Source organism: Elephas maximus, chromosome 23 (genome assembly GCF_024166365.1).
Source record: "Elephas maximus indicus isolate mEleMax1 chromosome 23, mEleMax1 primary haplotype, whole genome shotgun sequence".
NCBI classification, from domain to species: Eukaryota; Metazoa; Chordata; class Mammalia; order Proboscidea; family Elephantidae; genus Elephas; species Elephas maximus.
This window is the reverse complement of record NC_064841.1, coordinates 9,508,211-9,528,524: the sequence shown is the minus strand read 5'-3', so window position 1 is coordinate 9,528,524 and position 20,314 is coordinate 9,508,211. Positions and strand designations below refer to the sequence as shown.

General features: G+C 42.8%; 1 protein-coding gene across 1 annotated transcript in view; it reads left to right on the top strand.

The window, feature by feature from the left end:
- Window positions 1-645: 645 nt before the first annotated feature.
- Window positions 646-20,314, top strand: part of TSC22D2 (TSC22 domain family member 2) — a 41,939-nt gene continuing 22,270 nt past the window's right edge. Inside the window, exons 1-2 of the mRNA XM_049867096.1 lie at window positions 646-2,185; window positions 14,847-14,918. Coding sequence (XP_049723053.1) covers window positions 735-2,185; window positions 14,847-14,918 — 1,523 coding nt within the window. The 5' untranslated portion in view covers window positions 646-734. The remainder of the gene's footprint in view (window positions 2,186-14,846; window positions 14,919-20,314) is intronic.

Below are 20,314 nucleotides of genomic sequence, written 5' to 3'. Positions count from 1 at the left end.
GCCGCCGCTTGAGCAGTTTTGAATCTGAGTTTCTCCAGAGTCCGCGCACCGAGAGCGCACCGAGGGGAGGCCGGAGAAGACGCCGCCGCTCCCTCCCACGGCCCGAGCGCCTCCGCTCGCCGGCCAGCGCTCCCGCCGCCGCCGCCCCTCTCTCCAGAGCCGCGAGGGGAGGCCGAGACCGCCGCCCGCCCGCCTGCCCGCCCGCGGGGCGGCTCCCCCCTAAGGGGAGGACCGAGCCGGCTCTCCCCTCCCCCGGAGCGGGCTTCCGCCAGGGACGGTCGACATGTCCCCGCGGCCGAGCTCCGGCTAGAGCCGGGGAGGGAGGGCCGCCGGCCGGGCGGAGCCAGCCACCCGGCCCGGCCCCGCGCCCCTCCGCCTGCGCCCCTCAGCGTCCGAGAGCGGAGCCGGCGCCGCCCCTCACGCCGCCCCTCCTCGCCTCGCGCGCCCGCCGGCCGAGGCCTGCTGACCGCGGGGCCGGGGCCGGGAGGAAGCCGCCGGCCCGCCCCTGCGCGCGCCCTCGCCGCCGCTGAGGGCGCCGAATCGAGGCGCCGCGGCTGCGGGCGGCGCAGAGGAAGGAGGAGCCGCGCGAGGCCCAGGCAGCGACTGCGGAGGAAGCGCGCGGAGGATGCGGCCCCGAGCGGCCGGGGGCAGAGCCTGAGCGGCGGCGCGGCGGCCCCAGAGCCCGGCCCTTCCCGGTTCCCGGCGGCTCCGTCGCGGGCCGCAGCCGCCTCACCATGTCCAAGATGCCGGCCAAGAAGAAGAGCTGCTTCCAGATCACCAGTGTCACCACGGCCCAGGTGGCCACGAGCATCACCGAGGACACCGAGAGCCTGGACGACCCGGACGAGTCCCGCACCGAAGACGTCTCCTCCGAGATCTTCGACGTCTCCCGGGCCACGGACTACGGCCCCGAGGAGGTCTGCGAGCGCAGCTCCTCGGAGGAGACGCTCAACAACGTCGGCGACGCCGAGACGCCCGGGACCGTCTCCCCGAACCTCCTGCTGGACGGGCAGCTGGCGGCCGCCGCGGTGGCGCCCGCCAACGGAGGGGCGGCCCGGAGCGCGCTCGGGGCGCCGGCCACCCCCGCGCCTCCCGCCCCGGCCGCCGCAGCGCCGCCGCCGCCGCCGCCTGGCGCCGCCGCGTGCAGCTCGCGCTTCCGCGTGATCAAGCTGGACCACGGCAGCGGCGAGCCCTACCGGCGCGGCCGATGGACGTGCGTGGAGTACTACGAGCGCGACTCGGACAGCAGCGTGCTCACGCGCTCCGGGGACTGCATCCGCCACAGCAGCACCTTGGAGCCCACGGCCGAGCGCGACAGCGGCCTGGGCGCCACCGCGGGGTCGGTGGTGGTGGTGGTGGCCTCCGTGCAGGGGGCGCCCGGGCCCGAGGCGGCCGCTGACAGCTCGGTGCCCGCGGTCACCCAGCCGCCGCCGCCGCCCGAGAAGCCCAGCCAGCCGGGCCCGCCGCCGCCGCCTCTGCCCGGCCCGACCCCGGGGCCCGGCCCGACCCCGGGGCCCGGGGCGCCCGGCCTGGCGCCGCCGTTCGCCTACGCCGCGCCGCCGCCAACGGCGCACCTGCTGCCCGGCCTGCCCGCCGGCCCCGGCGACTACCTGCCGCCGCCCGGCCCCGCCGCGCCGGCCCCCGGGCCGCCCGCCGCCCAGGCCGCAGACGCCCCGGGCCCGCCGGCCGCCGCCGCCCAGGCCGCCGCGGGAGGCGTGGTGCCGCCGGGCCTGGGCCTGCCCGCGCCCCCGCCGCAGATGGGGGGCCCCGGGCCGGCGGCGGTCGTGCCTGCCGGGCCCCACGCCCTGGTGCCCGGGGTGCCCGCCGTGCCCGCGGCCGCGCCCGCCCCCAGCGTGCCTAGTGCGCCCAGCACTTCTGCTCCTATGCCAAATGTCCCCGCGCACGGCGCGCTGCCCCTCGTGCCCGGCGCCCCCGGCAGCCTGCCGCAGGCCGACCTCAGCCAGTTCCAGGCGCAGGGCCCGCCGGCCGCCGGGCCGGTGGACGAGGCCAGAAGGAAGTCGGAACCCCTACCTCAAGCGCCGCTCGCTCTCCTCGCTGAAAACAAGCCTGTCGGCAAGCCCCCCGGGCCCGAGGCCCCGGCGCACGCCCTCCAGTTGACACCCATGAACAGCCTGGCCACCTCTGTCTTCAGCATAGCGATTCCTGTGGACGGCGACGAGGACAGGTATGGAGCAGTCCCTTCTGCGTGTTTGCTAGACTGCTTGCCGAGCACTGCCGCTTAGCACCCCGCTTGGGCGGGTGTCTGTTTCCAGTGGGAACCCCGGGCTTTTTGGTTTATTTATTCGTTTATTTATTTTTGATACCAAGTGGTTTGTGTTTAGCAAAGTCGCCTCACCAGTCCCCGGGAGGAGATTGGGTTTAGGTGGCCCACGTAAAGCTGCGTCATGGCGCATTGGCCGGCCGAGTCGTTCCGAGCACTGAAACGGGCAGAGCGCAGCATTGCTGATTCAGTGTAGGGGAGTAGCCGGCTACGCTCTCTAGGGTTGTCCCTTTCTCAGGCGTCAGTCGCACTGGAACACGGGTGGCATGTTTGTCAGTGTGAGCTGCAGACTGAGGGATGAAGTTATTTGGAAAAGTTTCCCGTTCTGGAACGCCAGCAGCAGCTCTAGCAGCAAAGATCCGCATAAGGAGCCTTGTCCAGGGTCTGCAGAGGCCGGAGAGAGAGCGATGAAACGGCCAGGCCAGCTCTGAAGAGCCTGCTTCCTTTTCAGCCCTGTATTAAAAGGGAGGAGGCGGCCAGGCGGCCTCCCAGGGACCTCTCCAGGCTGCCATGGTCTGTTGGTCTGGTTCGTTAGGCGAAAGACGGACAGGAGGATGTTCTGAGCTGCCATTATTCTCCGCTCTCCGAGGGAGGTGTGGCCTTAGTCTCAACACCAGTAAGAGCTGTCCTTTTTTGAAATTGGAGTGATTTTAGAGTAAAAGTGTAAATGCCAGCAGTTGTCTGTGGTTAAGTGAAAATCGCTGTATTGTCACATGGGTTCCACAGCAGCTGATGTTTGGTTACGGTTTAATGAGGATTTTTAGCGGCTTTGAGGAAATGTCTCATGAAAATTTGGCAGACTGTGTATAACAAATTTTTAAAACGGAGTTGTCACCAAGCTTTGAAATGCTAAAAATTACAGAGAAAGTTTCAGATATTTGACGTTTATTTGCCGGGGTTTTAGTTTTGAGAGAGAGGTTAATTTTAAATGTGTTCAAGGGTCGAAACTGTTTTATGGATCTCTGGAATCAGTGGTGTGCAGAGGAGGATGGTGAAATCTGTTCAGACTTTCTCTTCTGAGTTCCTTCACATGCTTTTCTTTCTGTTCTAATTAGCTTTGGATTTGTTACATGGTTCTGTTGGTTTGAAAAATGCTCACCGAAATTCCTCATCTCTGCTTTTTGTAATCAAGAGCTCATCTTTTTTTGTAGGTGCCTTGGTTGTGGGGAGTCTTCTTCCATTTTAGAACTCTTAGAGATACCACAAGTCCAGGAGTGAGCTCAGCTAGCTAGTCACTGCTACCAAGTAAAAGAAAAAAAAAGCTACTCAGAAAAAAAAAAAATCCCTCAGTTCTTTTATAGCTGCTTCCATATTTCACTCTTCACACACAGGGGCATGCCCAGAATGTAGATTTAGGTTATTTTATCACCTTTGGTGGTAGCAGGCAACTTCCCTTTTCTAGCTGCCGGAAGCCAATTTTTTTTTCATGGTTTAGTAAATAACCATTTGCTTACCTTTCTGCTCCTGTACACTGCCCTCATCTCTCATCAAGAAAGGATGGCTGGTTTCCCAACCTCTTCCTCCCCCACCCCCACACACATAACTGTGACTGTCCCTCCTCTTCACCACATCTCTGAATTTACAGCATAAGTAAATTACACTCCCCAGAACTTTAATGTGATGACATGGCCTGAAGCAGATCTGTTGGCAAATGGAAACTCCTGGCCGTGTTCTGTAGGGGCCTCAAAAATGTATTTATTTATTTTTTCATTAAAAAGAGTTAAGAATCTCATTTCCAAACATGTGAATGTTTGAACTACATATACTACTGTATCAGTGTTCATACCCGTTGCAGCCGTTATTTCAGGGCAGGGGTTCTGATGGGTGTACAGTTCCTTGACCCTCCTCCTCCAGCCTTTTAAAATCTGCATCTCATATCAAGTATTCCTTCCTAATTTTTATTGTCTTTGATAGTTTTTAACTTAACATGCCAGTTTCTAAAATGTAATCTTACACATTTGACTGTTTTGTCATTAGACCAACACGCCTGGTGAAGGAATAAATCCATTAAGTAGAAATAGTGTTTTTTGTTTTTAATAGAAAGCCTTTGTAAAAGAAAAGGGCGTTTTGAAGTTTGATGTTTATAATTCAGTGACAGTTTTTAGAGGCATGTTTAATTACAGAGTTGAGAACTTTTGAGGAGACAGTACTATCTGACTAAAAATCTTAATATGGTGATTTTGGGTTGCCTTCTCAAATTAAAATCTGCAGTTTTAATTGCAGTCATTCAAATATAAAACAAGTTGAGGTGACCTTAAGCCTTTCTCTTCAGAATGGCTAGAATGATACTAGGTAAACGATATGGTCGTTTATGAGAATTATTATGGCATAAACTTTGTAAATAGGTTGACAGATTTCAGATCCTAAGGAAGTATTTGTAAATAATCTTTGTTTAAAAAAAAATTTTTTTTTAAAGATGTTAGTGAAAATATTTGAGAAGGAAGAGGGAAAATGGGAGATTAACAAAAAGATATTGAGGTTCTTGAAGTTGATATGGGAAACTTGTTTTGTGGTTTTGTTTCCATTACCTAATGCAAGGCTATACATGCTGGCTCAATTTTGAAACCATCTGTGTTAAAGAACCAGGCCTTGTATTTATGGATCTTAATAATAATGTCATACCTTTAAGAGGACAGGTGGTTGGTTATATGATACAAAAGTAAAAAAAAGTCTGAAAGTTCTTCTCAGTTTGCTTTGCTATTGACCCTATCTCGTTAGTGACCATATCGCTTTGTGGTAATCATTCTAGTCTTTCTGAGTAGAATGGCTTATGGTCAGTCATTGAGACTCTTCAAATTGATTTTCTGTAAACTGGGTTATATAATGGTGGTTGAAAATGTGGCTCCTAGAAAAATGTGTAGTCTCATGGTGAACATTATAAAATGTTGTTTAAACTACCTACACGTTAATATACTCCTTTTCTGTAAATGGGAGAGGTGCAAAATATTTCTGGCCTTTTTGGAAAAGGAACAGAGTACCGATGGTTTTCCACAGATAGGTGACCAGTGTGAACTCTGTAGGCTGCATTCCAGGAACTCTCACGAAGGGCTGCAATTTGTGAACTGTCAACTGCAGCCAAAAAAGACTGCTGAGAACCTTACTGTAAGGATCCCTTAGAGGCACATATGTGTAAGGATCCCTTAGAGGGACATATGTGTATATCTTGTTAATGTTTTATTTGTGTAGTTTGATAATGCCTCCTGGTAAAGTATTACAGATTGTGAATGTTAATTGGTACGTCCTGGTTTGTGTTACAAATTTTGCTTATACCAGTTTGTGTATACATAAATATGTATATACCAAAAAGCCCATTTCCGTCTAGCCAGTTTCGACTCATAGTGACCCTATAGGACAGAGTAGAACTGCCCCATAGTTTCCAAGGAGCACCTGGTAGATTCGAACTGCCAGCCTTTTGACTAGCAGCCCAACTCTTAACCACTATGCCACCAGGGTTTCTGCATAAATGTGTACATATATATATGTATGTATAAACCAAAACCCATTGCCCTCGAGTCGATTTGGTCGATTCTGACTCATGACGGCCCTGTTGGACAAAGCCCCATAGGGTTTCCAGGGAGTGGCTGGTGGATTCACACTGCCCACCTTTTGGTTAGCAGCCAAGCTCTTAACGGCTATGCCATGAGGACTCCATATGTATATGTATATGTGTGTGTGTGTATATATGAGATTCTGTTTATTTATTGTTATTATTTTTTGAAGTTTAAATGAAAGGATTATGCAAATGTATGCCAGGAGACAGAAAGGAACATTTAATGCAGTCACTCTAAATTTTGCTGTTGTTAAACTTAAAAAGAACTTAGAGCTCTGCTGAAAGTCACAGTGCATTTAGTCCTTAGAAATAAAAGTTCCCTTTTTTTAAAATCTGTTTAACTGCGAAGGTAATTTTGCCCTCCCAGCTTTATAATGAACCAAAATCACACAGTACCCACCACCCTGTCCGTATCTAAGGCTTTGAGAGTGTGCTGTTACTGAGGGGAATTCTTGTAGCGCTAATTTGGAAATAGTAAAACACATTACTGGGTGTATGGACCTGGTGTTTAGTCGTTTGGAGTTCAGTCTTTTCTCTGCACCAGAAGAGATTGAAAGCAGTCTCTAGTGTCCTCCAGTAACAAAGAGAAGCCCCACCCATTAGATGGCAAAGAAACCAAAGTTAATCTCTTTCCTAGCAGAGGAATGGTTAGTAGGGGAGTATAAAAGGATCTTGACTTTCCTAAAACTGCAGGAGTTGGAGGAAGGGGGAAAGGGTGGCAGATAAGCCAAACAGGAGAAAACACAGTGAAACATCATGAAACGTGGCCTTGGAAGGAATAGGAATACTTGCTAATAGAACGGTGGTCTAATTCCTTCTCTTGTTTTAGACTGGTATATTTCCTTTCTGGAACAGATACTGTGTACTACTTAATTGTATTACTCTTTAAATATGTTACCGTGAGGAGGAAGAGAAGCTTTAGAAAAGCAGACCTGTCTGGTTAAATGCAGCCGCCTTAGAGGAGAAAGCAGATTTTTAGGAAGAAATCTTAATACTTGACAGTATTTAAGGGGCATAATAACAAAACACCTGAATTAGAATAACTTCTTTAAGCGTATGGTCTTTCTTTATCTCAACCTGGTAGACTTGTGATTCGAGGCTATTTTAGTATAATACTCATTACTGCATCCACGAAGAATATGTATACCTGAATCATTGGTATAATTTACACCTTTCCCGTAGCAATTCTTGAACATACCAAGTTACTCAGTATTTATTTTCTTAATCTGTCATTGCTTAGGGCGAATTTGTATCATTCCGATATATCATTCTATACGTTTTCATAATATGTTTTAATGTCTTTACATCAGATTTGGTAGTGTTGAAGTTACACAGATTGGCTACTTTATCTCTAATAAATGTATGCATAATTTCTAGTTTTAAATTGGTGACTCAGATCTGAGCAGTGCTGCTCTGGATGCTTTGCCTACCTTTCCAATTTAAAGCCACAAATCAGATTTAAATACTTAGTTTTATTTCTTTGCACCCAAGCTAATAGATGTTTTAAAAAAAAAAAAAAACTCATCATTTAAGTTGTGTATGATGGTTAAGTGAAAATTCTTCAGATCATTGAGCTAAATATTTTATTAGTGTTTACCTAGAACATAGGCTATTAGTAAAAGTCTTGCTAATTTGTACTAACCAGAGTAGGCAGGCCAGATTAGTGAAGTCTGAATATTCAAATTGCTTTATTTAAAGCCTCCTTTCCCATAAGCTTTCACTAAATTTTGACTAAAGAATATTGCCAGAATATTACGGAAGAAAGACTTTATAATTATCAATTGTAAATAATGCTAGTGTATTCTAAAATGCTATCTTCTAATATTTTAGGCTATGTCTCTTCATTATTTACACAAGTAGTTTAATGTGGGAACAAATGATTCTCAAAGCAAAGTCAAAGCCCACTAGTTCTAAGGTAGAATTAGAATCCAGTTTTTACCAACTTTTGTATTTTAAACCGAAACAAAAACAGGGAGGGGGACTCTCTATAAAATCAATTGTGTGTTTAAATTTGTGTTAGTGTAGCGTAAGAGTGACAGATAGTGGGGTTGAACATGCCTGGCTGAAATCCAGTTGTGCTACATACAGCTTGAGGCATTGGACCTTGAGCTAGTTGCTTAGCCCTTTAAGCCTTCTGCTTCCCCATATGCAAAATGGGGGTAATGCCTCTCTTGGAGAGTTTGAGAGGATTAAATGAAGTATGCAAGTAATTTGTGAATAATCACACACCAAACCCCACTGCCACTGAGTCGATTGCAACTCATAGCAGTCCTGTAAGACAGTAGAATAACCCTGTAAGGTTTTCCAAGGCTGTAAATCTTTACGGAAGCAGACTGCCACATCTTTCTCCTGTGGACCAACTCGTGGGTTCAGACGGTGGGTTCGAACTGCTGACCTTCCGGTTTGCAGCTGATTGCTTTAGCACTGCGCCACCATAGCTCCTCATACATCACAGAAATGTCAGTATTTCAGTGTCCAAACTATTATTCCAGATCACCTTGAAATGGCACAAATAATAACAATTTTGATCCGAGAGGAATACTTCATATGATGAGTATAAATTGTCTGATATAGATGTGTAATTAGAGAAAAGGAGACATTGTTTTAGGCCAGAAAAGTCATGATATAGTAAGAAGTGCAACAAACCGTGTTCTAGTCCTGGGTGTTCTACCACTTAGCTTCCTTTGGTTGAGTCCTTTCACATCTCCCATTTTTCCTCATTGGTAAAATAAAAATTTGAGACTTGGTCAGATTATAGGTTTCTTCTATCTCTGTGTATGAGTTCATACCTTTAGACATGCTTCATGAGAGAGGGCTAGCTTAAACCTTCCTCTTGTCAAGCCCTCTTCCTGTCACCAGAGTATTGTGTGATAAGAAATGAAGTTTTCAGATATTGTTTAAGTAAGTTGAATGCTCAAGAAAACAATTATCATGTGTATCCTGTTCAGTGGATTTGCAATGGAGTAAATGTAAGGTGTCGACAGGAGTATTTAAGACATCAGTTCAGATTGTGATGGGGGTAGCAGGTAAACTGACTTCTTCTGTCTAAAAATTAATTCTTTTGCATAGGTAATACATTTCTACAGTTCAGAATACACAGAAGAGGAGATGAGAAGTGTCCCTGTCACCTCTGTCCCCCAGTCACCAATTTCTGTCTTCAGAAACAACCCATTGTTACTTGTGCATTCTTCTGAGGCTAACTAATTCTTGAACTGAGTCCTAATAGGGTCATTAGTAGGTCAGTGATAAGTGAAGGGGGTGATTTTCCACAGAGGGAGAACCCAGCTTATGTGACTATGGAAGAGTGAGAATGTCAGATTTGGGAAATGGTGTAATTAATTTGACAGAACCCAGAGTGGAAGGACTTCTAAAGGTGATGGTAAGGAATTTAGATTTTACTGTTAGGATTGCTGTGAAAGATGTTTCTTGAAGCTTTTATTGTTAAATTAAATGTGTCTTAGAACCATGTCTTTACCCTTTTAGTGATTATTGCATTTCTAACTAAATCTTGTGATAAAGTTGTATATAGGAATACCTGAAGGGAGCACCAAGCCCCAAAAGTCAGGATTCTCGTCTAGTGGAACGAACTACTAAATAGTTTGGTATACGTAGCCCTGAGTTTAAGTTCATTAAGTATTGTGTTTGCCTCAATATTACCTTAATGATGGTGCAATATCTAGTGCATGTTAAGATACTCAGCCAAAAATTGATTTTCATATGGCATAATTTGGAAACTATAATCCTGTATTAAATATACAAACCAGACTGAATTTTGTCAGTCCCTCTGTGTGTATAATCTCATTCATCTTTTCAACAATGTATAAGGAAAGGGTTTTCCTCCCTTTTTCTATGGATTAAGGAAACTAAAGCTCTGAGAATTTGAGTCACACAGCTATTAAGTGGCAATGTAGAGATTCAAACTCAGGCAGGCCTTCATATCCAAAGCCAGCACTCTTGGATATTCCCAGAGTTAGAAGTTTTTATTTTATTGCTTGGCAGATTATAGAATGGGAGGAGGGAAAAGCTGCTGTAGCCACTGATCTGTTGTACTGTAACCTTTTACCTTAAAGGGTATTTTAAGTAATTTTAAGTCCCCAGATGATGATGTTGAAGATGGGTAGCCCTTGCCCATCCTCTGCTTATTGTATTCTCTGGTTTCCACGTAGAGATCTGTGAAGGTGAGTGTTAATGTAGATGAGAGAGGAGGGTGTCCACTGAGTTCAGGGCCATGTGCTTCATCCGTTAAGCTTCTTTAATTTTTGTAGCTTAATTGCGTGTGTATGTTTTCCTTCCTCTTGTATTTAATTACCCTACAAAGATAGATATCTTCCAGGTAGATAAATGTCACATCCTTTCGAGTCACTTTCTGATGCACTACTTTCAGGTACTTTGAAATTTACAGGATAGACTATCTAGTATATAAAGTCAGAGAGAGAAGAATATATTTGGTTTTGATAAAGATCTACCAATAGGAAAATCACGTTTTCCTTTAGGGAGCCAAAATGAGTCCTGAATAAACCACGCCTCAGTCTTCCTAAGAATTGCTTTGTTGGCTCTGTAGTTAGGTTGGTATAGTTTATATTGACATCAAATATGTTGTTAGAAAATTGGTTTCAGATTTTACCTCTTGGGCAGAAGATAATTTATGGCCAAAGCTGCATAAAATTCAATATCTCCAAGTTTATAAGATAGTTGCAACACAATACAGGAGAGGTCAGCACAACTGGACTAAACCAAAAGCAAAGAAGTTTCCTGAATAAACTGCTTCGAAGGCCAGCGTAGTAGGGCCAGTGGTTTGGGGACCATGGTTTCAGGGGACATCTAAGTCAATTGTCATAATAAAATCTATTAACAAAACGTTCTGCATTCCGCTTTGAAGAGTGGCATCTGGGGCCTTAAACGCTAGCAGGCGACCATCTAAGATGCATCAATTGGTCTCAGCCCAGCTGGAGCATAGGAGAATGAAGAACACCAAAGACAAGGTAGTTATGAGGCCAAGAGACAGAAAGAGCCACATAAACCAGCGACTACATCATCCAGAGACCAGATGAACTAGATTGTTCCGGGCTATAACCAATGACTGCCCTGACAAGGAGCACAACAGAGAACCCCTGAGGGAGCAGGAGAGCAGTGGGATGCAGACCCCAAATTCTCGTAAAAAGACCAGACTTAATGGTCTGACTGAGTCTAGAAGGACTCCGGAGGTCATGGTCCCCAGGCCTTCTGTTAGCCCCAGAGAGGAACCATTGCCAAAGCCAGCTCTTCAGACAGGGATTGGACTGGACTATAGGACAGAAAATGATACTGGTGAGGAGTGGGCTTCTTGGATCAAGTAGATGCTTGAGACTATGTTGGCATCTCCCATCTGGCGGGGAGAGGAGAGGGCAGAGGGGGCCAGAAGCTGGCTGAATGGACTCGAAAACAGAGAGTGGAGGGAAGGAGTGTGCTGTTTCATTAGGGGGAAAGCGACTAGGAGTATACAGCAAGGTGTATATAAATTTTTGTGTGAGAGGCTGACTTGATTTGTAAACTCTCACTTAAAGCACAAAAATAAAGTTGTAGGTTGGTGTCTTCAGGTTTCATGTACTGTAACCCTGACATGATCCCCATTAGCAAGGACTTTCCTGCAACTCTTAATTTTTTCCAATTTTATGCCATTTCAAAAAAGAAGCCTTTCATGAAAATGGCTTTCCACCTCTGCCCCTCAAAGTTCAGTTAGGTTTCACAGCCTTTTACTCCTGTAATCTTTTGCTGTAAATCAATGTTTTGGGACTAATTATTGTTGCTATTTGCTGAAAATCCCTCAGTTTATAGATAACATCTCAGCTGAAGTATTTCCAAAAACCAAAACCCACTGCCGTCAAGCCGATTCCGACTCATAGCGACCCTATAAGACAGAGTAGAACTGCCCTGTAGAGTTTCCAAGGAGTGCCTGGCAGATTCGAACTGCCGACCTTTTGATTAGCAGCCGTAGCACTTAATGACTACGCCACCAGGGTTTCCAGAACCCCAAAATTGCTTAATTTTCCCCATAAAACCCACTGCCGTCAAATTGATTCCAACTCATAGCGACCTTATAAGACAGAGTAGAGCTGCCCCATAGGGTTTTCAGGGAGCACCTTGTGGATTCAAACTGTCGACCTTTTTGTTAGCAGCCAAGCTCTTAACCACTGAGCCAGCAGGGCCCCCTTTTTACTCTAAGACTACCTAAATTTTTATACTTAAAATCTAGACTATTTAAAATTTTATATGGTACACAGATTGTATAACTCTATATGGCTTTTTCATTTTGCATGTATGTAAAAAATGATTTATTATTAACTGCCAGCTTTTGCAACTTAAGTATTTGTTCTTAAATTTTGTAAAGACTTTAGGTTCCTTTACAGTATTTTACCTCACAGGTTCTTTTCACACCCCAAAATTTACTACTATAACTGCAGTTATGTTCTTTTTCACTTCCATATTTGTCTTATGATAAACATTTTACTATTAGATTCTATGCCAAAAATATGCTGGACTTTCATAACTTAAGTCATACGACTTGATTTCAAATCTATTTTGAGCATGCATTTGATTCAGATTAAATCACATGATTTTGTTTTATTTTTTCGAAGTCCGGGAATCTGACATTCTTTCAAAGAATGTCATCCTTATACATGCATTGTTGATACTGTGACTTTAATGAATTTCTAATTCCAAACTTGCAGAATAACCTCCAGGTTTACTCTTTGTTATTCTTTTGTATTTACTACCTTCCTCTTTGAGTCAGTTCGGTTTATTTTCAACCAGAGGTCTCCAGATAGACCTCTGTGGGTAGCTAACTGGTTCCCATGTGGCCCTCAGCAGGCCTGGTTTCAGGGGGGGAAAAAAAGCCAAATAGAGTTTTCAGTTGACTCAGTTGGTTTTAAGATTTTCATTTGATTTGGCACACTAATTTCTAAGTATAGTGAAAAAAGTGGCCTAACGAATATATCCTGAAAGGATGCACTGTTGTTAAATCAACAGTGAACAGTAGTTAGCAGTCCTGTAAGCCTTTCCTGCTATTTATTAGCAAGCCTAATCAGTGCCTTGAATTGCCTTAGACCTGGTCAAGAGAAAAATAGAGAAAGGGCCGAAGGAACAGGAAGGAGATGAAGTAGGGCAAGCAGAGAGAAGTACACGTATTAAAGATGCCTAATTAATCAAACAGTTGCCTCAGGGACACTTTGGCACCTGATGTCTATCTACCCTTCCTGATTTTGGATCTTTTAAAAGACACACTGCTGGTTAAAATTAAAAAAGCTTCCTAAAAAATAATTTTTAAAAATTCAGTAGATAACACAATTTAATGAAGCTTAATCTAAGTTTTCAAATCATTACATTGAGGATTTGCTTTGCTTACTGATGGTTGGTACTTGATTGCTGTTCAAGTAGGCCTTGGAAAATGTGTTCTTATTGTACTAGTGATAGTACAGAAACTCTCTTAAGACACTTACCGGGCCTTAGAATTTCAGCGCTATATCTGAACCTTATATTGATGATAAAATAATAGCTGTCATTTAATGAGCATTGTGTGCCAGCAGCTTTCCGTATATTCTCTGTTCTTCAGCCATTCTGCAAGGATCAATGGTAATACCACTATTTCACAGATAAAGAGGCAGACTTAGGTTAAGATTTAACCCTGCTGTGTGTTTAAGCAGAAACCCTGGTGGAGTAGTGGGTAAGGGCTAAAGCTGCTAAACAAGAGGTCGGCAGTTCACATCCACCAGGCGCTCCTTGGAAACTCTATGGGGCAGTTCTGCTCCGTCCTGTGGGGTCGCTATGAGTTGGAATCAGCTTGACAGCAACAGGTTATATGTTTAAGCATAGTGGGTTAAGAGCATAAACTCTTAATAGCCCTGTGGCATCAGGCAAGTTACTTCTCTCTGATTCTGATCTGTGAGACAAGGATAATAAAATCACCTAACTCTTAAAAGAGGCTGTTGTGAGGATTGAGTTAATAAATATAAGGCACTTAAACTAGTGTCTGGTACAGAATGAGTCCTTACATCCTTAACCTGCTGCCGTTATTCTGCTACAACACAGGTTAAGGATTTTAGAAGTGATAGTGACAAGTTTTTGTGAGTTCCCTAACTAATGACAGGTTGGGGTAGGGGGTACTGTGGAAATACGCTGAGGTGAGGGGGACTGTTAGACAGCAGGTTTGTCAAAAGTTTAGGCCCCTGAGAAACCACTCCTAGAGATATGACGTGAATCATACATACTGGGAGCTTACATAGATGAGCCCATCAGTTGAGATTCTATGATGATAGCCTTAGGGAATGCTGATAGCCCTATGGAGTGTGTCCCTTGTTCTCCGAGGTAGAAATGGATGATGATTATGGTAAATAGGCTTTTACCCCTTACAGGGGCACTGTACTAATACAGCTGGTTAGAAAGCCATAACAATTGCAGCGCCATTTTTTGCCCAAATCTTGAGAAACTATGCGTAAAAAAAAAAAAAAAGATCCTGGTGTCAAGTGGTAGAAACTGGTGTCACGTCCAACCCAGGAGAGGATTCTTTATTGCTTGTTAGAAAACCCTTCTCTCTTGTAACAGGTCTAAGAAGAATTTTTACATTGTGAAGTTACAACTTTTTGTACATGAATATTGTACCTGGGAACAGCTTTGTTGAATGGCTAAACATGGAGGGATTTATAAAGGCATCTGATAAGGTGCAGTGTTAATTAGGATATGAACTAGTCACATTCATGTGTGTATTACATATTCACAAATATGTACACAATTGAATGCCGGTTAGTTTTCCTTTAGAACTGTGATCCCGAACTGTTGTCATGATCTGCTGGATTTTCTCCCGTTTTTAATTTCTTTCAGTGTTTAAGCAAGCTTATGCATTTGTTGTTTGTTTATTTGTTCGTTAAAGCAGCTATACTGTATTAGAAATCTAAAGTCTTCCATCTTTTTTTTTTTTTTTTTGAAAAGTGATTTTACTGTACATTCTCAACCTCATTTCCATTTGATTCTTGGATCTCACAGGAATCCTTCAACTGCTTTCTACCAAGCGTTCCATTTGAACACCTTTCAGGAATCAAAGAGCCTCTGGGATAGGTATGAATACTTATGTATGGAATGCATACATGCAAAAGTGTATGCATGAACTGCTTTGCACTGTGCTGGTTTCTCAACATTAAGACTGAGCTGTATTTGTTATTTTAAGGGAGGGGAATCACACGGTATCTAGCATGGGACAAAGCTGCAGGATAAACCAAAAATACCATCTATGTTTTATACAGCATATAAACGTGCTTTTCTTTTTACCATGTTTTGTGTGCTTTAAGTATATTTCTTAAGGATTTACATATTCCATTGAATCTTATGAAATACCCATTTATCTGTGTTTATTTTAATGTAGAAATTTATTCTGCAAAATGAACTAGTTATTTTAATTTCTGTGCGTTTTATGCAGTTCCTCTGTAAAAGCCTTAGTGACTCAAAGCAAAATGTTATTTCACATTAAGAAATTGGAGGAGAGGGAATAGACCAAGGAAGGTATCAGAATAGTTGTCATTTTTTCATTTTTGGTGAAAAATTTGAACGTTAAGTTTGTTTGCTAGAGATCTGTATTACTGATTTGTAAACCACTGAAACGGTTGGCTTTCTACAGAAATGCTACGTAGATACTATTTTTAATATTTTAAAATATAGACTGACGTCTTGGAGTTTATTTATGGCAAGAGATACTTTGGTTTATTTTTTTGCTAAACATTTTAGGTAGTGTATGCTCTGCTCGGTTATTTTGCTGAATATTGTTAGCACTCCATCATTATGTATTTAATTACTAGAAAAGTTGATCACAAAAAGTCTTCTTAAAATTCACACAAAACTTAGATTCTCTTCCCTCTGCCTGGCAGTGCATTTGTGTCCCCTGGCATAGTTTTGGGCAACATTCATGGACTTAGTCTCTTTCATCAGAGACTAAGTGCTCATATATGAAGACATGGTCCACATTGCCTAGAAGTCGTTAACAGTCTTAGGCTTGATTTGCTTGTTTGTGTCACTGTGAAGAAATTTTCTAACAAAATATCTTTTTGGTGATGTGTTCCTTAAACTCCCCCCCGTCCAAAAAAAAAAGTTGATTCCGACTCATAGCGACCCTATAGGTCAGAGTAGAAGTGCCCCGTAGGGTTTCTGAGGCTGTAAATTATGGAAGCAGACTGCCACATCCTTTTCCCTGTGGTGCCCTGGTGGGTTCAAACCGCTGATGTTTTGGTTAGCAGCTAAGCACTTAATACTTAGTGTAGAACAGGAAGCGTTAATGCTTGTAGTACCATGTTTATAAAATCAAATTTAAATAGCTCCTCTATAGCAGTATAAATTAAGACAAACCAGCATGAAGGTTTAATCATTGAACTCCTTTACCAAATATAGCTGGAGTGTGAGTACTTTGGGATATACTTTATATATTTCCCTTAGAAAAGAGAAATTAACGCTCTTTAGAAGTGTAATGGTAGTGGTTTATAAATGTATGATAATTTTTTTTTTTTTAAAGAGTTGAAGCTTTGGGAAAGGCCGAGGCTGCTAGGGAGGCAGAGCAGAGTAAAAGGATCCAGCCAGGGCCTTGGACAACACCACGTGCATTTAGGGAATAAGAGAAAGTCTATAGGGAATGAGCGGGAGTAGTCGTAGAGGTTAGAGGATTCAGAGAATGGTGCCACCTAACCAAAAAGAAGAGGAAGTGTTTTGACTATTTTTGAAGTAATTGCAAACCTACAGGTAATTTGACAGTGTTTGGGGGAGGGGAAAAATACTAAATGGAATCATTTTAATTTTTTTTTGTTTGTTTCATTAAGATTTGAGGTAGTAGTTAGATGGGGAGAGAAATGACTGACTCTTCATGTTCTAGCTGGCATCCTCGATTTGTGTGTACGTATGTGTATGCATGTGCCCTCTAAAATTCCAAATCACTCAAACTAGGAAATATGTTAGATTTTTATTATCAGTGTAGAGCTTTTAAATACCTTAGTCTTGCAAAAATTAGCTTCTGTGTTTTAGGGTTCAGTTGGCTACTCCTAAATGTTTTTTTTATTTGACAGAAATATATTTAAACAGGTAGTAGTAATTAAGCCAGTGAAAACCATTATGGTTGACAACTATCTGATCTACAACCAGTCATGGGGGTGGTGAGGACTGGGCAGGATTGTGTTCCATTGCCTGTGGGGTCGCCATGAGCCGGCGTCAACGCCACAGCAGCAATTTGTAATGTGCGTCCGTTGGTGAATATCCTCAAGATGTAACATTTTAATACCAATTTATTTCTGTTTTCAAAGTTTAGAGGATCCTTAGTTATAAATACTCAAAGATTTAGAAAGCCTTCATTGTATTTGTTTTCGGTTTTTAATTCTGTGATATTTGGCCCAGAAATAATGGCATCCTCAGTAAGTTAAAGTATGTTTTCAGGCAGCATGACCGGCACTGTCCGCAAAATTACATAAGAATGAGTTTTTTTTTTTTTTAACTTCTTCAGTGTTGGTGCTAATGGTGGTATCCACAGCAGTTAGCTATTTCCTGCTAGCAGCATGGTGTTCATAATCTATGCAACCTTTATCCTGGAAGCCAAAAACATACCTTTCTGCATATCTGCTTGGTAATATCAAGATAAAGAAAGTATGCTCTTCCCAGTCTTCCCTACTACTGAAAGGGAAACAAGGAGAGAGAGGAGCTGTGGTGTTGACTGGACCCACCTCTTCTCTTCACAGTGACTGTTAGCCGTTCAGCTTCAGAAAACTGTGTTTATTTGCAGCAGCTGTTTTTATCTTAGATATTGCTAATTTTTATTGCTAATTTAGGCCAGAAAGCGTTGCCAAATGTATTTCGAGGATGGTCGTAACATATTTTGTTTCAAGAAATGAGATAATCAACTCAAAAGCATGATATGTAATGATGTCTTAAATTTTTGAAGCATTTATACTTCTTTATATTGACTATTGTTATGTTCAAAGTTAAATATGCTGCTTTCTGTTAACAGACGTGCAGCTCCTTAATGGCATATTTTTGAGTAGTGTATAACTGACCTCCCCTTACTTTATTTTCCATTTTTGTCTTCCTCTGCCACCACCCCCAATTTCAACTTTCTCCCCCTTTGTATACTGTATGAGCTATTTCCACACCTTTTGAAAAGATAAGGGAATAGAAATCGTTTGTGGATAAACATCTTTTAAAAATACCAGTAACCTAGCTTGTTGGTTGTTTCTCAGAGCTGTGTTACATTCTTTAACTACAGAATTAGCTTATCATCTGCCAATAGGTGCATTTGATATAATGTTTTAAAAAAAAAAAAAAAAAACCTTTTATATTTAGTGTTTTTCTTAGTTATCTAGTGTTGCTATAACCAAAATACCATAAGTGGATGGCTTTAGCAAAGGGAAATTTATTTTCTCGCAGTCTGGGAGGCTAGAAGCCCCAGCTCCAGGGGAAGACTTTCCCCCTCTGTCGGCTGGCGGGGGGGAGGGTCCTTGTCAACAGTCTTCCCCTAGTCTAGGAGCTTCTCAGCACAGGGACCTTGAGTCCAAAGGACACACTCCCCTCCTTGTTCTTCATTCTTGGTGGCATGGGGTCCCTCTGTCTCTCTGCTTGCTTCTCTCTTTTATATCTCAGAAGAGATTGACTCAAGACACAACCTAATCCTGTAGATTGAGTCCTGCCTCATTAACATAACTGCCTCTGATCCTGCCTCATTAACATTGCAGAGGTGGGATTTACAGCACATAGGGAAGTCTCATCAGATGACAGACAGAATGGTTGGACAGTCACACAACACTGGGAATCATGGCCTAACCAAGTTGATACACATTTTGGGGGGACAGAGTTCAATCCATAACAGTGTTCAATGTAGCCAATCCCTGTGTCTTAAAAAATATAGACAAATGAGGTGTCCTGTAATCTTGTGTCGCTACGTGTGAATTTCTCAGAGCATACTATCTTACCAGTGTCCTTACTCTGCTTGGTACATGTGGACTAATTTTTTCCTGAGTCTGTCTCGAGCCTCATTTCCACAATACGTAATCTGTGGAAAGACTACGTGTAGTTTATTGGGGGCATACAAGGTTGCCCCATTTTCCCTATTTTGCCATTAAAGGACAAGCATTTCTGACAAAAGCACTGACTTGTTGTGACTAAGATTTCCCAAAAGAGTATAGTGAACTTGTTTGAAAAACAGTGAAAATATGGCTAAATTAGTAAATAGTCTTACAGAATTTTTAGAATACTTAAGAAATGTGGTTTCTACTTGAGTAAAATTTTGTGTTGAGCTCAACTAAATACACTAAAATAGCCGGTTCCTTAACCCGTCTCTTGGTAGGGTTTTTTGATGAGGTTTATCTGATCTAGCATATCTGTTTAATTACTCAAAAATTGTACATCATCTGCCTTTTTTGCTAAATAAAGGTGAACTTAAGCCTAGTTCTTACTGGACTATCCTGTAAGAACTTGTAATAACACATTCTCAGTTAAATGATATTTTTCCTTCTCACGAATAGAAAAAAGAATGAAATGATAAAACAAATAGCTATAGGAAGTGTCCAGGATGGTGATCTTGAATAGATTCAAGATTATAATTGATATATTAGTACAAGCTTCTAAGTGAATTCTCATTTTGAGTAAGAATTCTAATTTTAAATTAAATTTTAAAAGATTGCTGATTAATCTTAACTCTTTTCATCCGTAAGCTCTCCAGTTACCTAATTTTATGTTTAGGAAAATTTTGATGTAAAAGTATTATGTTTTTTAAAACGTGTACAATTCCTAAACCCTAAATTTACCATGCATTTGGATGAGGTACATGCCCTTTTAAGCTTCATAGTAAAATAACTAAACTTTTTTATATGGCCGGTGTACTTTTATCTTCCAAATGCTTTCCAGGTATTTACCTTTAAAAGTGTTTATCTGTTGACAGGCCCTTTAACGAATGGTCAGTCTGCCCTTTAAATGACCAGTTCATCAAAGCCTTGCAGACAAGCAAATTACCAGCAATATAGAGATAATATTTCGGGAATTGTTTAGCTTTCTAAGTGTATAACTGGGTATTGATCTTCTCGTGGTACTGGTCCCACAAATGAGTAAATCGTCAAAATAAAGTTTTAAAAATTATGGCAGTATTTTGACTTATAGACAGTTACATAAAAACTTTCTAAAAACCTTTGGTAATGTGTTGTTGAAGTGACCACAGCTTTTTTTACTTATCCTCATAAATATGGATTTTTGCCTTCACCAGGTGATGACATTGTCATAGTAAAGTTGAATGGTTTTAATGAAGTCAAATGTGTTGTAAGATTACATTTGGAAAGATTATATTTGTAAATTGGAAAAATCCTAGTAGTTCTTGAGATTGTGTGGGAGACTTTTAAATGACCACAGGTAATAGAAAAGTTACACTGAAAGTTAAAATCTATACAGCATAAGACCCCCCTACATTCAGGCCAGACGTCTCCTAACTGCAGCTTCCTTTA